At 38.4% G+C, this 16,152-nt stretch overlaps 3 protein-coding genes across 4 annotated transcripts in view; 1 reads left to right on the forward strand and 2 right to left on the reverse strand.

Annotated features, from left to right (window-relative positions):
• Positions 1-15,115, reverse strand: part of LOC134527279 (trichohyalin) — a 418,715-nt gene extending 403,600 nt beyond the window's left edge. The window contains exon 1 of one of the 2 annotated variants that reach the window (XM_063359816.1): positions 14,988-15,115. The gene's annotated coding sequence lies outside the window, so the exon portion shown is untranslated. The remainder of the gene's footprint in view (positions 1-14,987) is intronic. The other variant, XM_063359817.1, reaches the window with a different exon arrangement.
• LOC134527280 (TRAF3-interacting protein 1) lies at positions 10,767-14,850 on the reverse strand. The gene has a single exon (XM_063359818.1). The coding sequence runs from the start codon at positions 14,709-14,711 to the stop codon at positions 12,873-12,875; it is 1,839 nt and encodes a 612-aa protein (XP_063215888.1). The 5' UTR covers positions 14,712-14,850; the 3' UTR covers positions 10,767-12,872.
• The window catches only part of LOC134527281 (2-oxoglutarate and iron-dependent oxygenase domain-containing protein 3-like), a 67,995-nt gene continuing 66,881 nt past the window's right edge, over positions 15,039-16,152 (forward strand). The window contains exons 1-2 of the mRNA XM_063359819.1: positions 15,039-15,295; positions 15,395-15,594. Of these exons, the coding sequence (XP_063215889.1) occupies positions 15,195-15,295; positions 15,395-15,594 (301 nt within the window). The 5' untranslated portion in view covers positions 15,039-15,194. The remainder of the gene's footprint in view (positions 15,296-15,394; positions 15,595-16,152) is intronic.

Below are 16,152 nucleotides of genomic sequence, written 5' to 3' on the forward strand. Positions count from 1 at the left end.
TACTACATCACAATTCAGCAATATGTGAGAGGGAATGATGTGTTTCCATACATTTGAGTCACCCAGTGATCCTTCACTTTTATCTCTAGCTGTGCTGGCTCACTCCTGCTGGCTAAGCAGAAAACATAATATGTTATTGTGCTGATAAGTAAACTGCTGCCTTCTTGCCCAATACTAGCTAGTCTCTCACTGGCTTCTAATGTGAATAGGTTGTATGTCCAGAAGTTATGAGTTTCAGAGTCTTAACGGAGTATTTCACAGTTTTCTAGTTGCTGTGCACAGTAGTTTAAAATAATGAACAAGTGCTCAGTTGGCCTGCATCTACAAGAAGACTGCTCACCTCACACAGAGTATAAACAAAAATGTTTTATGTGCTATTCTGAATTTGGTGAAAGAGAACAGGAACTTTTAAGGTTAAGAACTAATTGTCACAATATTGAAAATGAAAACATATGTTACCAACATAGATGTACATTATTACAACATTTGATCTTTGAAGATCGCCAGAGAATTTGTTGTGACCAATTTAAAAAACACAAAAAAAATGTTAGAAACGGTCTCAAGGGTGTTTCAGTTTCATTTTCAAAAAAATATCAGACCATGGTGGAACTTTTACCAGGCACCAAACTTTGTATAACCTGTAGAAAATTAGTAGTGTCTGCGACTAGCAACAGTGATAACAGTGTTTCAGACAGTGACTATGAACCAGATACCCCTTCTCAGGTCCTGGAAAAACTGAATGAAAGTTGTAAACTATTTGGTTCTTCTCCAGCAAAAGTTACTAAAAGGAAGCAGGAGGAAAGAAGTGCATACTTGAAAAGTAAGGCTCAGCATTTATCAGCTAGTTTTACAGTAATAGCAAGTAAAGCTTTTCCCATTGAATACTCTGTAAACACTGCCAGTGATTCAAGCATACAGTGTAGTGATTGTAGTTTCCTCATGGATAGATTAAGAGAAAAATTTAAAACAAGTTAACTTATTGAAAAACTACAAATACTGACACTTGTCCCCCAATCTTGGAGTATTCAACAAACTGTTTGATGTGTTAGTAATGTTGGTATGTGTTGTGTGTTGGTAATGTTGATTGGACAGGGGTAATGTTGGTACACAGGTTCGACAGTGATAAAACATGTAACGTGACGAAAGGACTTAATAAATATTGTATGTACGAGATTACGGGTTGTTAGTATATTATTACATAATACAACATGGCGCAGTCGAGTGGATATGATAATAATGAACAAAATGTTCCCTAGCACATCAAGAAGGGACAAAGGCCGCAACGGGTTATATACTAATACGGTAAAGTGACTAACGGCAACGGGTCACATACTATAATGGCGTCGGCGGGAGTGCTGTTGCCGCCACCAGGACCGGTTGATATTAATGGCCCAAATTCCGTTGAAAATTGGGAAATGTTTTACCAAAAATTTCAACTGTACTTAACCGCATCTGGACAGACCACCGCGAAAGATGAAGTGAAGTGTGCATTGCTATTGAGTCTGATTGGAGAAGATGTGTTATGCACCTTTAACACATTCAAGATTGATGGTGAAAGTTCTAGTCGTTATATTCATGTAATTAAAGAAATACTGTACTCCAAAAAAGAACACAACTTACGAACGTTTTAAGTTGGCACAACGGAAATGGGAAGAAGGGGAAAAGTTTGATAATTTTTTAACTGCGTTGAAAACTTTAGCGCGCTATTGTGATTACGGGGATCAAGAAGAGAGCATCATTAGGGATCACGTAATTCAAGGATGCACAGATCGCGCGTTACAGGAAGTTCTGTTGAGGTTAGAGGACACTTCATTGGGATAGGTGGCTCAACATTGCCGGGTGGTTGAAGCAAGTGTGATGCAGGCGCAGCAGATAAATGCAGCATCATCTACCAATCACGGCCAACAAGGATCAAGTGTGGATGCTGTGAAATCGACAGCGGGAAAATATATGTCAGACAGTCAAGTACAAAAAACTAAATCAACACACGGTAAGCAGTTCAGTGGAAGCTACAAAGAAGGTAACCAACTATGTACTCAATGTAATACCAAACATAGGGTAAGGGAGTGTCCGGCTTGGGGAAAGAAGTGCAACAAGTGTGGTATATTAAATCATTTTGCATCTAGTTGTAGAACAAAGCAGGTTCGGTCAGTGCAAGTGAATGAAGATAGTGACAGTGACTGTTTTAATATAAATCACTTAAGGGTTGTATCCTCATTGCAAACGTCAGGCCAGGTCAAGGTTAATCAGCGACATTGGAAGGAAACTCTTTACATTGAAGGCAAGGCAGTCACTCTCAAATTAGACACTGGGTCTGAGGTAAATGTAATGCCATTGGTGGTCTTTAAGAAAGTAAACAAGCAGTTCAAGGTAAAGAAAATTAATGCAAGGTTAGAACCATATGGTGGGGGGAAACAAATTCAGCCAGTGGGGATAGTAACCTTACATTGTACAGTAGGTAGAAGAGAAGCCTATCTGGAATTCTACCTAGGTGATTGCAAATCAGACCCTCCGTTGGGTCTTTCAGGATGTATGGAGTTAGGATATGTGCAAAGGGTGCACTGTGTGTCTGGGGGTGAGGCTCAGGACCTAATCAACACCAATTCTGATCTGTTTTCCGGTTTGGGTTCCTTTCCCAGGGAGCACAATATTATAGTTGCACCCAATGCACTCAGATTTCAACATCCTCCTAGGAGAATTGCCAAGTCAAGGCTAGGGCCTTTAGAGAAAGAATTAGAGAGGTTGAAAAACCTAGGTGTGATTGTTAAAGTAACAGATCCTAACCCTGAAGGTTTCATCAGTAATATAGTGATTGTAGATAAGCCCAATGGTACCGTAAGAATATGTTTAGATCCGGTAGATCTTAACAAGGTCATCTTCAAGAAACGGTATGTAATTTAAATGTTGCAAGATATTCAGGATAAGCTAGACAAAAAAAGGTAATATTCAGTTTTTGATTTTATGGAAGGATTTTCTCAAATCAGACTTAGTAAAGATGCTATTAACTATGCCGTATGGGTTAGCTCCGGTCCTTGAAGTCTTCCAGAAGGAAGTGGACAAAAATTTTGGTAATATCCCAAATTGCATATCCTACATAGATATTATTTGTTATGGGGAGACCGAACAGGAACATAATATAGCTGTACAAGCAGTTTTAGACAAAGCCAGGGAAATAGGGGTTAAGTTTAACCCTAACAAAGTTCAGTACAAACAGGCAGAAGTTAAGTATGAGACATATTTTCTCAGTTAAGGGACTGAGTATCGATCTGGAGAGAACCAGGGCTTTGATGGAAATTAAACCACCCAAAAACCTTAAAGAGTTGCAAAGCATTCTAGGAATGTTCAATTATGTTTGACCCTTCATAAAGGACATGTCTAAACTTGAACAACCGCTGAAAACCCTCCGAAAATCAGATGTAACATGGCAATGGTTACCCTGTCATGAGATGGCTCTACGTCAGTTAAAAGAGGCAGTAGCTAAGGCGCCTTGTTTGAAGAGTTTTGATTCAGAAATACCCATCACCTTGCGATGTGATGCATTCCAGACAGGTCTAGGAGCATGCTTATTACAGGAAGGGCAGCCAGTAGCTTTCGCTTCGCGAAAGTTAACAGAAACAGAATATAGCTGGGCACAAATTGAGAAAGAGATGTTATCAATAGTTTTTGGTGTAACAAAATTTCATGAGTGGATGTTTGGGTATAGAATAAGAGTAGGCACAGATCATAAACCCCTGGTGCCCCTAATGACCAAACCAGTTAGCAAGAGAGGCTCCACACGTCTTAAACGACTTAGGCTAAAAATTCTGCCGTATGACCTGTCAGTGTCATATTTACCAGGCAAAGAAATGTATGTTGCTGACTTATTATCTCGTTCCTATATAACTCATGATGTCCAAGATGATGTAGGGATGTCGCAAATGGTGCATAGCGTGTCGAAAAATTTGGCAATCTCTCCATCTAGAAGAGCGCAGTTTGAAAGAGAAACTAATAAAGACCCACAACTTCAGATATTAATGAAGTATTGTGTTACAGGATGGCCAGAACACAAAAAGAAAATTGATCCTAGGGTTAGTTCTTTTCAGCAGATACGTAATGACATATTTGAAGAAGAGAATTTGTTGTTTTTTCAGGATAGAATACTTGTGCCCACGAAATTATGGTCAGAAATGTTACGATTAGTGCATGAGGGACATAGTGAGGTTGAGAGGTCATGGGCCAAAGCAGGGAGCCTCCTGTACTGGCCAGGATGGGCCCATGTTGTAGAAATATATGTTAACAAGTGTGAAAGTTGTGAAAAGTATGCTCCTAGAAATCAGAAGCATGAATATCTGCCCAGAGAAATTCCCACACTCCCATATGAGCGAGTATCGGCAGATATCTTGGAATTGGGGGGTAAGAGTTACCTTATTGTGATAGATGCATACACTAAATGGTTGGACATAACGGAACTACAAGGTAAAACTGCTGAACATGTGATTGATGCTGGCAAATCCATTTTTTCAACACATGGGGATCCTCAAATATTGATTGTGGATAATGTACCATTTGGCTCCCGGGAATTAGGGAATTTCGCGAGGGACAGGTTTGAACTTCAACTTAGTAGTCCTAGGTACCCCCAACGCAATTGTTTCGCGGAGAAAGGGGTACACATAGCCAAGCAACTACTGCGCAAATGCGTTGATTCGGGTACTGATTATAGGGAGGCATTACGAGCCTATCGAAATATACCAATTCCAGGTCTAGGAGTCTCCCCATCAGAATTATTAAACAGTCGCTTGGTACGAACCAAGCTACCTGTCATGGTTGACAAACTCCAACCTAAAGTACACCTGGGGGTTTCTCAATGGTTAAGGAAAAGAGAGGATCGGACAAGGAAATGGTATAACAAAACAGCAGGCAGAAAAGATCTAGATTTTAGGATTGGACAGAATGTGGTAGAGAAAACCATCCAGGACAAAGTGTGGAAAAGGGGTCAAATCACAAGTAAATATGATACAGCACCTAGGTCCTATTAAGTTGCCAACCACAGAGGTAACGTGGTTAGGTGTACATCCAAAGATTTAAAGCCTTCTTACAATCAGTACGTGCCTAGAAAAAACTACAGTGATCTGAAGTTATCTAGCACAAGTAACAACACAAACAAGGAGGCAAGTGATGGTATTGGGGAAACAGTCCAATATGACTTAGCAACAAGTGGGGAGGAAGAGGATTGGCCAGGATGGGGCGCAAATAATGCCGAAGCTCAACCAAGTAAGGAGGGCATGGGAGGTGAAACACAGGAACGATAAGGGGCACAAATAAAGACCACAAACACATGGTCTCTCAGAAAACCGAAAAAGAAAACTTGTACTAATTGTCAATAAGGTGAGTTAGGTCAGGTCAGTTCGCTTTAAGTTTGAGGTGGGTTATGTACATATTTCAGTAATGTGTTAAACAAGAGGTGAATGTAAAGTGCAAACTGTAAGTGTTGTATGTAAAGAGCAAAATGTATGTGTAAGAGATGTTGCATGCTTGTTGTAAAGAAATATTGAGTTAGCTGAGGTAAAGAAATAAAGTGTTAAGTGGTAATAAGTAACTAGCATGATCAATTAAAAAATGGAAACCCTAAATGTATGTGGAAAGGGGATGATGATGTGTTAGTAATGTTGGTATATGTTGCATGTTGGTAATGTTGATTGGACAGGGGTAATGTTGGTACACAGGTTCGACAGTGATAAAACATGTAACGTGACGAAAGGACTTAATAAATATTTATGTACGAGATTACGGGTTGTTAGTATATTATTACATAATACAACACTGTTCATTTTTTTGACACCACTAAATACATGGTAAAAAAGGCTAGAAATGTTCTAGAGAATTATGGAGTTTTAGGTACTATAGACAAAAGGAAAGGTTATCGTCTAAGTGAAAAGTTAGTAAAGAAGGTGAAAGATTTCTACTATGACAATGAGATAAGCAGAGTTTCTTCCAACACAAAAGACTGCGTGTCTGTACCAAGTGAACACGGAAAAAGAGAATTGAAAACAAAAAGGCTAATTTTGCATAATTTAAAAGATGTTCATTTGTCTTTTAAAGAACAAAACCCTAGCGATAAAATAGGTTTTACTAAGTTTTGTGAATTGCGTCCAAAAGAATGTGTAACTATAAGCAGTCGTGGTATTCATTCAGTGTGCGTGTGTACCTATCACCAAAATGTGAAATTAATGATGCAGAGTATTCATTTAAACATACCATATCAAGAGCTCCTGCATAAATTTGTATGTGACCTTCATTCAGAAGAATGCATGCTTCACAATGTCCTAATTGTCCAAATGTGTCAGTACTTCGTGAGTACCACATGCAATTAGAAATTTTTGAAACAAAAGACATTATTGTTTTCAAACAATGGATTCACACTGACCGTGAATCGCTTGAAACACTGACAAAGTCTGCTGATGATTTTGTTGATCTGCTAATAGATAAATTGGTGGTTTTGACTAAACATTATTTCACAGCCAAGTCGCAAAGTCGGTACCTAAAGCAAATAAAAATTAAATTAGATAGAAACTCTTGCCTCATTATAGTTGACTTTGCAGAAAATTACACCTATATTTTGCAAGATGCTGCACAAGGTTTCCATTGGCAAAACATTCAAGTTACCTTACATCCATTTGTTGTTTATTATACTGATAGTGATGATGTCGAAGTCAAAATCATTCTGCTTCATAAGTGACTGCCTTAAGCATGACACCACAGCATTTTTCACTTTCCAAAAGTCATTATTACAGCACTTACGAAGAGAACTACCACATTTGAGTCATGTATTTTAATTCAGTGATGGTAGTGCTGCACAGTAAAAAAACTATAAAAATTTTATTAACCTGTGTTTCCATCAAGAAGACCATGGTCTATCTGCTGAGTGGAGCTTCTTTGCCACCAGCCATGGCAAAAATGCATGTGATGGAGTGGGTGGTACAATCAAACGACTGGCTACAAGAGCCAGTCTTCAGAGAACTGTTGACAGACCAATTTTAAAATCTGAGGATTTATTCAAATTTGATACATAAAATATAAAAGGAAATGAAGTTCTTTACACATCTGTGGTTGAAATAGAGTATTATGAGAAATTTCTTATCGAATGATATGCAAATGCAACATCCATTACAGGCACTAGAGAAAATCATTACTTCAAACCTACTGATGAAAAAACTTTGATTGTTAAACGAGATTCTGTTACTGAAAAAATCTTTTACAGCAGTAGTTGGTGTACAAAAACATGCAGAACTGATGAATATTCTTCCAGAGAAATATTTTGCGGTTAAATATGAACAAAAGTGGTGGGTAGGTAAAATACTTGAAGTGTCAGATGTTGAAAGAGATGCTAAAGTTAGGTTCATGCATCCTTGCGGTCCTTCCTCAACATTTCACTGGCCAAGTACGAAGTTACTTTGGTAAGTTTCTTTGCCAAAAAAAAGTGAGATTTGTATTTAGTATATTATTTGGTAAACCCAATTTAAATCCAATTATTTTTAATTTTTTTATGTGGCAATTACTTTAGCTTTGGGCATTATTACATACCTCAGTAATAAAAATTTAATAATTTAAAAACCACAAAAAACACCCTTTTTATGTGTATGTAAAAATAAATTTTCAAGCTAGTGCTCATTGTAGTTGTTGAGTTATGGTATTGAGCGAGCAAAAGTGTAATATAGCTTAAAATTGTATTCCATGCTCAGTGTAAAATTTTTGTGATGGAATTCATTACTTCTCTGTCCACATCTACAAAGTATGGAGTATTAGCTTTTATTTGCAATTTAAATGAGCTAGATAGCATGAAAATTGTGGGTTTTATAGTAATTTAAGTGTACTGGTGAAGATCGTCGGAGAACATTATTCGCTCAAAAACTAAAAGTTTCAAAAATTTCACATTCTTCCAGTTTTAATTTAAAAATTCTAAAATAATTCTCAGTTACTCATGTTATAAGTATGTATGCATAAAAAAATTTGAACAAAATCTGTAACCTTGGAGCACATGTCTCTAGGTGATTTGACATGAAATGACCCACCACTAATTTATTTTCTGTTTGGAGGGATACAGTCTGGGCAAAGCTGTTGCACAAGTTCCACAAACTGAGGATGTTCTACACTACGAAAGGGTGTATTTGTTGCAAATATAAAGCAAGCTACTTGCTGGTCCAAAGACTTTTTTTGCACTGATGTTGATCGAACAATGTAGGAATCCATTGATATGCTACTTTTAACTTTTTTTCTTTCAACAAAAGTACATCTTGACTCATTACCTTTGTTTGATGAAGTCGCAGATGATGTAAGATGAGTGAATATATGAGTTTGGCTTGTGGAAGGTGTAATGCAGTCTGAAAAAGAAATTTTTTTCATATTAATTTCGTTCCAAATTACAAATGGGGAAAAGTATTTCAAATGAAGACTTTTAGCTCTCATAATAACTCTGAACCTATTAGGAACTACATGGTTGCATGCTTTCCTACTGCCAGTTTTTGAAAGCTAACTGCATAAAGCTGGGCTCATGCATGAAAATTGAGAAAACATTACGAATTTAGAAATATGCAGCAAGTGCCGATACTGCACTGTTTTTGATACACTATGACAATATTGTTAGAAATAATTACTTAAAGAACAATATTAAATAATTTAAAGAACAGAGACACCATAATATTATATTAGGCCATCAAAATCATTAAATAAAAGTCAAACTTCAAAACTATGAATGCAATTTAAACACAGTCAAAAGCCAAATAAAATATGAACAATCTTACTGATGATACTATTGGCATGTGAAATGTGACTTCTTTTAAGTTAAGAATTAAAACTTCAAAGTATATCCTAAATGACTTGGTTTATTATTAAATATTAGTTAAGAAATGTAGTAAATTTAACATAGCCATGTTTCTGTTTAAATCATGAGACAGAGACAATATTACACCTGATGGATTTTAACTGCATCATCATCTTCAACTTGCATAACTGAACTTTCACATTTAGATAGGTGTTTTTTTTCATTCCGACAATTTGACCCTCAAGTTCAGTGTCACATTTTTTACATTTGGCCCTCACACCTTTTCTTGATTCCTTCTTAACTTCTTCAAATGAAAGCCATCCAATATTCCGCTTTCTGCCACTCATGTTGAACCAGTAAAGTTATAGCATCAAAGAATTGAAGTCCAGCAACTCTGCACATCTGAATGTGACTTAACCACAGAAAGGGTATTTTCCTACAGGAGGGGGATTCTACATAGAGTGGGTGTTCCCTACAGAAAGGGTATTTCCCCACAGGAGTAGAATTATACTGACGACAGTCATCGTGCCTTCCTAGGCTAGAGGCCGTTCCTGCCCATCGCCGTGTACCTGAGGGGGCACGCCCTGCCCCCCCCCCCCCCCCCAGCCTGTGCAGTGGAGTGTTCACCGTGAGGACGCACCCGAGTGCGCCTTAAAGTGTCCTTGTTTATAGACCGCTCAAAGACGGACAACTATTGTATATGTGTAAATATTGCTTTATTAATAGTGTCATGTTTATTAGGGTTCTTGTGTAGCGATGTAGAGGCCGCACCTGGACTGCGGCGAGCGCGCGAAAACGTTTGTACCGACTTCCCCTCCTCCACCTCTCCCCCCTCGCGCAGCGCGGGGCGGGAGCAGGCAGCGTCCGCGACCACGTGCGGACTTATGTTTTCGGCCAGTAACGTTCGATAGTCTTACGTATTCAACTACGTATACGGTCGGGAGTTTTACAGTAGTTTAACGTTTTCGCGGTACTACAGGAGGCGAGCGTTACCGTTACCGCGGGACAGGTGCTGTCAGGGCAAAGGCGGACCAGCCGCAATAAACCAGTGTACGAACAGTTAGCGAACTTTACCTAATTTCGACCTGATTTCCACCCTCATTAATCCAACCGAACCTTTCCTCCTCAGTTTGCGGTCCCGGCCATAGCAGGCCTGAACCCCTACCTACTTGCTGGATTAGCCGGGCAATTTACATTAATCCATATTCCAGACTTTATTCGGGGACCGGGAAGGGGCTAAGAACCCTGGGGACGACAATACATAGAAAGGGTCTTCCCCACATAATAAGTGTTATAGGCTAATGCTATAAAGTACAGTAAGAGATTTCCCACAGAATAGAAATTAACTATTTTATTTTTTTAATTTTTAAGGAGTATTTAGTAGAGTATGATTTAGGTATAAAAAATTAATAAAGATAATTTTAATTAAAGGTTATTGATTAGGATATAATTTTTCCCCTGTAAATCACAAAAAACATTAATGACCAAACATTTGTTGTTATTAAAGAGAAATTATTCCATTAAAAAAGGTTAAGACAATCTTTAAAAAAAATATTTATTATTGTTTTTTTTTACATAAACCACCTTGTGTAAACCATGATTTAAACCATTGTAGTTTAAATCAGCCATTCAGATGTGCAGAGTTGCTGGACTTCAATTCTTTGATGCTATAACTTCACTGGTTCAACATGAGTGGCAGAAAGCGGGATATTGTATGGTTTTTATTTGAAGAAGTTAAGGAGTCAAGAAAGGGTGTGAGGGCCAAATGTAAAAAACATGGTAACGAACTTGAGTTATCAGAATGAAAAATCACCTCTAGAGAAAGCATCCAAATTTGTATTTCTGTTTAAAGCATTCAACAAAAACAATCTACAGTGATGTGATATGACCTGCAACACAAACAGGAAAGAACAAGCTTAATTTTCTTTAACTGATAAACCACAAGACCAAAGGGAAAAGATTGTGTGTGTTTTCTTTAAGCATTTATTAATGACATTTAGGTTTGGCGAGTTTATTCTGTTATACACACTGTACTACCTACTGTCACAGTTTTCTTTTCTTTTAGTATTTTAACAATATATTTGTGCAAACACTTTGGTAGGTATTAGAATCATCAGTGGATAAATGGATTTAATAAAACACACACGTGCACACATACCTATGCATAGTTTGAGTGTGGTGAGAGCCAAAATAATTAACACAATAGAAAAACCTGGTTTAAACCTAAAAAACCTGGTCTAAACAAAAAAAAACCTGGTTGTTAGGTTTTTTAAAATAAACCTGGTTCTTTCCAACCCTGGTGGTGACTCTGTATAAATATTACAAATATGTATGTAGGCCTACAATTTTGTTTACAACTAACAGGTATAACCGATACCTTCACATTTGAGTTCCTACACATTATTAAATCATTATGTATCATATTTATAACTTTAAATACATCAGTCCAACACATGCAAAACCCAACAATCTTTCACACACTAAAACAAACAAGGTCACCAACCTGACTCTGTAACATTTGCTGATTTGCATCTCTTAAAAAAAAAAAAATTGTGTTTTTTTTTTCCTTTTGAATTTTAATGACACTCCGAAGTTGGTATGAACGGAATAATCTGTTAAAATAAGATGACAGAGTCCCCTGTTTAACAATTTAAAGTTACAGGCAAGTAATAGAACGACAGAAACTAGCTATTAATTAGTATGTGACCCAGAAATAAACTTGTCCAATAAATTAAACTGTGCACAAATTGGGAAATAATAATTATATATATAAAACATAATAAACAGTCTTAGTAAACAAGAATTTAAAAGTAGGTTAAGTATACCATAAAGTAGGTATAGGAAAGATTTTTATTAATACTTTTCCCATTTAAATCTAAACACACAAGGTTAACCAGTTATGTACAGTAAGTAATATTTTCATTAGATCAACTAAAAATTTTAACAACTTTTAATCTATTTCGTAATGGATTCAAACTAGTTATAATTTTATAGTAATAACATAATTAACCTCATTTTACATATAAAAAATTTGCACCAATTTCTTACTGTTGCCCATTATTCTCACAATGCTCAGGGTGGAGATGAGAGTATTGCGAGTTTCAATGATGGCGAACATAAGTGCTAGAGATTTTTGCCGACCACACCTTAAGTTGCATCTAGGTTTCCCAAATGAGAAGTTACTATTATTCACAAGTATTTATCTAGTATGAAAGCTAGGGCACGGATAAGTTCAGTAAAAATAAATTATTCTGAAGTGGTTATTATGTATCACATTAGAATAGTGTGACATTCACTCTATCTCAACTCTACCTACTCTGATAGGGGAAACATTCACTAAAATTGGGCCATTTTTGCAAGTGGATTTTATACAGCTGACTAACTAGTGAATTAGCTCAAAAAATAAAACTTTACCTAAATCTAAAATGATGCACTAAATTATAAATGCTAATAGGTAAGTTAAAAAAAAATTGATTACATTTAAATGACAATGAACCACATAATATGCAGCCACTAACTTTAGGTAGGCTAAATTATCACACTACAACTTGTCACCCACCCTCAGTAGGTATAAATGTAGAGTTCAGACTTGATCATCTCTGCATGTTTGGGTAAAGCAATCAACACCAACAGTAAATATAGTCTTAACTCCAAGAATACTAATCAAACAATAACATACACAACCAGAAAATATTTACATGATCAGCTTCACAAGAAATGAAAAGAATTCAGACAAGATTTAATGAGTGTAAGTCGCAATATTTTACGCGTGAAGCTACCGTCAATTAACCTCTCCAGTAATCAACTAATACTTCAAAATAGGAAATGTTTATTGTGCTTTGCATTACCTACATATTGAATTCATGACATGTCTATGTTCGAATGACATTACATTTGTGGCAAAATTTACTGCTGCAAACACAAAAATTTATACAGAAAATATAGAGAACTTTGATTGGTAGTAATAACATTTATCATTATGTTCATAATTAAACAAGGAATAATCAATAAAATACTGAAGGAACTCAAGACAAAATCCATGCATGGTAGAACCTGTGTTGCACAGACCAGGTGATCAGGATGGCGTGAGCAGCTTGGCGATACGCTCATCGTTGTGTAGCACGGAGGCCTTGGTGGCGTGGATGAGGTCTCGCTGCTCGTCAATGGCGGCCTGGAGGTCCTGCAGCCTGAGCCTGAGGGGCTGTAGCGAGCGCTCAGTCTGGGCCTGCGCCTGGTGCAGCTCTTGCAGCAAGGTCTGCTTGCGCCCACGCCAGTGCACCAGCTCCCGCTGCATCGCCTCCACGTCCTCTTGTGCCAGGTCTAGCAGCTTGCCCAGAGGCCATGCTGCCCGTGTCAACGTCTGGATGGACGCTCGCAGCCGCTCCAACTCCCGCTCCCGTCGCTGCCCTGCCTCCCGCTCCACGCCCGGCACCTCCCCCAGGCCTCGCTCCTCCAACTCCTTCTGTGTCTCCAGAATCTGCTCCACCAGGCGGCCGTGCTCGCGTAACTCAGGTGTGAGTGATCGCGGCTGTTCCTCTGCCGACACCTGCGCCTCCAGCACCACGAAGCCCTCGTCCTCCATCTCCGCACCCAGCTCTCCCTCCGGGATCACCTTCACCCTGCCGGGCGCCACTGGTGTTTCCTCCACCACCACCACCTCTCCCCGATCACGGATCCTCGGGGCCGCTGGTCGAGCGCTGGCCGGCCGGGCGGAGCGTCGGGCGCTCGTGGGGCGCACCGCCGACATCGGTCGCTTGGCCTTCAGCTCCTCTGCGAGCATGGGCTTGGCCCGCTCTTCAAGGGGTTCGCTTCTAACCTGTTTGATGGACAAGTCTGGGCCACTCTGGAGATTAGAAACTGCCTGTTCTAGTTCATTCTGCACAGCATCGCCTGAACCTTCCAAGCCTGTTACTCCCTTGGCCGATGGTTTTCTACCTCCAAGAGCAGACAGTGGTCTCCTGACCATTTCAACTGGCTCTTTTTTTTGTGGTTCATGTTCTGAAGTAGTTCTCGTACTAGTATCTTTTTCAACAGAAACAACATTCTCCTCTAGCTCAGGAGTATCCTTAATGGCATTTTTAGAAGAAATATCTTTATTTTCTTTATCAAAGTAAATGTTATCAACATTATCAATTTGTTTCTCTGTGTGAAACTCAGGACTTTTCTTTTCTATAACCAACAGAGATTGAACATTCACATTTACAATTTCAACTTCATCTTTAACATGTGATGGTTTACTTCTCATCTTCTCGTCCTTCTTCACACCAACGTTAGTAAATTTAGTCTCCGTACCTGATTTCTGTTTTTTTTCTTTAACAACTCTAAGTTCCTTTTTGTCATCTTTACTGAGAGTGGACTTTGATTCTGAACCATGGACTTTACTAGACACAGTTTTCTTGTCGGATTTATCAACATCCTTGACTCGGGCACGCTCCTTAGATTGTGCCTGGCCTGCAGCCTTTGCACCGACGGTAGACTTACTCTTGACTAATGTGGGTTTCCCACTTTTCCCTGACTTTATCTGCTCCACGTATTCAGCGCTGCTCAAATTGTTTGTCAATGCTTTACCAATGGCTTGAAGAAGCTCGTTAGTTTTGGTTGGTTCCTGCCCGGCGACAATTTTAGAGGGTCTCGCCGTGAGGGGTTCACTTGTAACTGCCTTCACCGCGTCGATCAGCTTCTGCAGGAACAACACTTTGCTCTCGCGGTCTTTGAATGTCTCGCAGTTCATTTCATCTGGCGTAAACAAGCCTTTTAAAAAACCTGTCTCGCGAATGACTGCCGTAACAATATCATGTAAAAATCTAAACGGAGGTTTCTTTAAAAACTTATCCATTAGTTGTGGCTTCTTAACAAATTTACCTAAAATGTCTTGAGTACGTTTTATAACCTCTGGTTTAATATCTTCACTCATTTTCAAATAAATTACTGCATCATACTTTAATCAATTGGATATTCAAATAAATACAAACATACCAGTCACAGCGATCGATACTCTCATATTTCGATTTTATAACAAGGAATTCCATGGCGCCATTTGAGTTCACACTTTTGTTTACCACAGGTTGACCAAAAATCCTTTCATGAAAAAACACATACCAATTCTAACTACAAATTTAAAGATTATCTTATCCAACAATCTGCACATAAAATTTTTCCGAGGCGTGAGTAAACGAAAATATATCCTTACCTTAATTTCTGAGACGAACAACGGTCATGTTGGCCTTTCCGATCGGAGGTTACGTCCAAACCAAATGTTCTCGGCAGTAAACAAGTGAACGGCGCGCCTCTAGCGTTGCGTACCTTCATAATTGTCAAATTCAAATGTCAGTTCAGGCAGAGGTGTGCACTGACTGGTAGCGGTAATATTGTGACAGGATTTTAAATTAATGCAATAATGAATTCTGATGCGCACCGTAGAAACGTTGGAAAAGTGTCGTCGGAAACTGGTAAAAAATATGAAGTTCAATCTGACGAAGAAATCAAAGAGAAACCAATGTAATTTGAGATTTATATGTGCTTTTACCGACGAGGTAATGTTAATAAAATATATACCTTACTTTGTAATCGGTACTATTTTCAATTTTATTTTTGCAGCAAGTATGGACCCATCCCGTCGTTCCCATATCAAAGGGTTTGGGCGAGAGCCGTCCTCATTCTTGGAGCCATCGTTGTGGTGTACTGGACCAGCCAGGGCGGGGATGTTGTGCTAGCCAGGCAAAAGGATTTCCTAGAGCAGCGAGCTCAGGAGGTGCCCTGCTCCGAGGAGTACAAGAAGGAAATTGAGAAGTTCCCAGGTATGTGAACTGTGGAGGGTAAATATGTATTGTACGGATTAGCGCCAAAAAAAATCGTACAAATATGAAATAACTTTCATTATATGCTATCTTACGTCCTCTTTTCAGAACCGCCTGCGGAGATAAAAAATTCTAATTACTTTTGGAGATATCGAATTTTTTAATATTCATTTTTTGTGCTCTTTAACTTCCTCTTTTCATTAAACCCGGCGGAGATCATAAATTCCAAATACTTTAGGAGATATGGAATTTTTTAACTTTCATGTTGTGCACTGATGCGACGTTGAGCGGGAAGCCTACGATTCACACATCCTTCTGGACATACCCGAATACTCATGTTGGCAAGCCTTCTTTTCTTAAAATTAGCAAGAAGTAATTAAAAATACTTTAAAACATTGTAGATGGTTGGTTATATTAGGTAAGTATAGCTACATTAAAAAAACTGTAAAATCATTTTATGGTTGCTTAGCAAATAACATTTTAATATGTAGCTATCCAGCGCTAGGAAACCGTTTACATGATTTCACAGTATTTTTAATGTAGCTATCCTAACCAAAT

Source organism: Bacillus rossius, chromosome 1 (genome assembly GCF_032445375.1).
Source record: "Bacillus rossius redtenbacheri isolate Brsri chromosome 1, Brsri_v3, whole genome shotgun sequence".
NCBI classification, from domain to species: Eukaryota; Metazoa; Arthropoda; class Insecta; order Phasmatodea; family Bacillidae; genus Bacillus; species Bacillus rossius.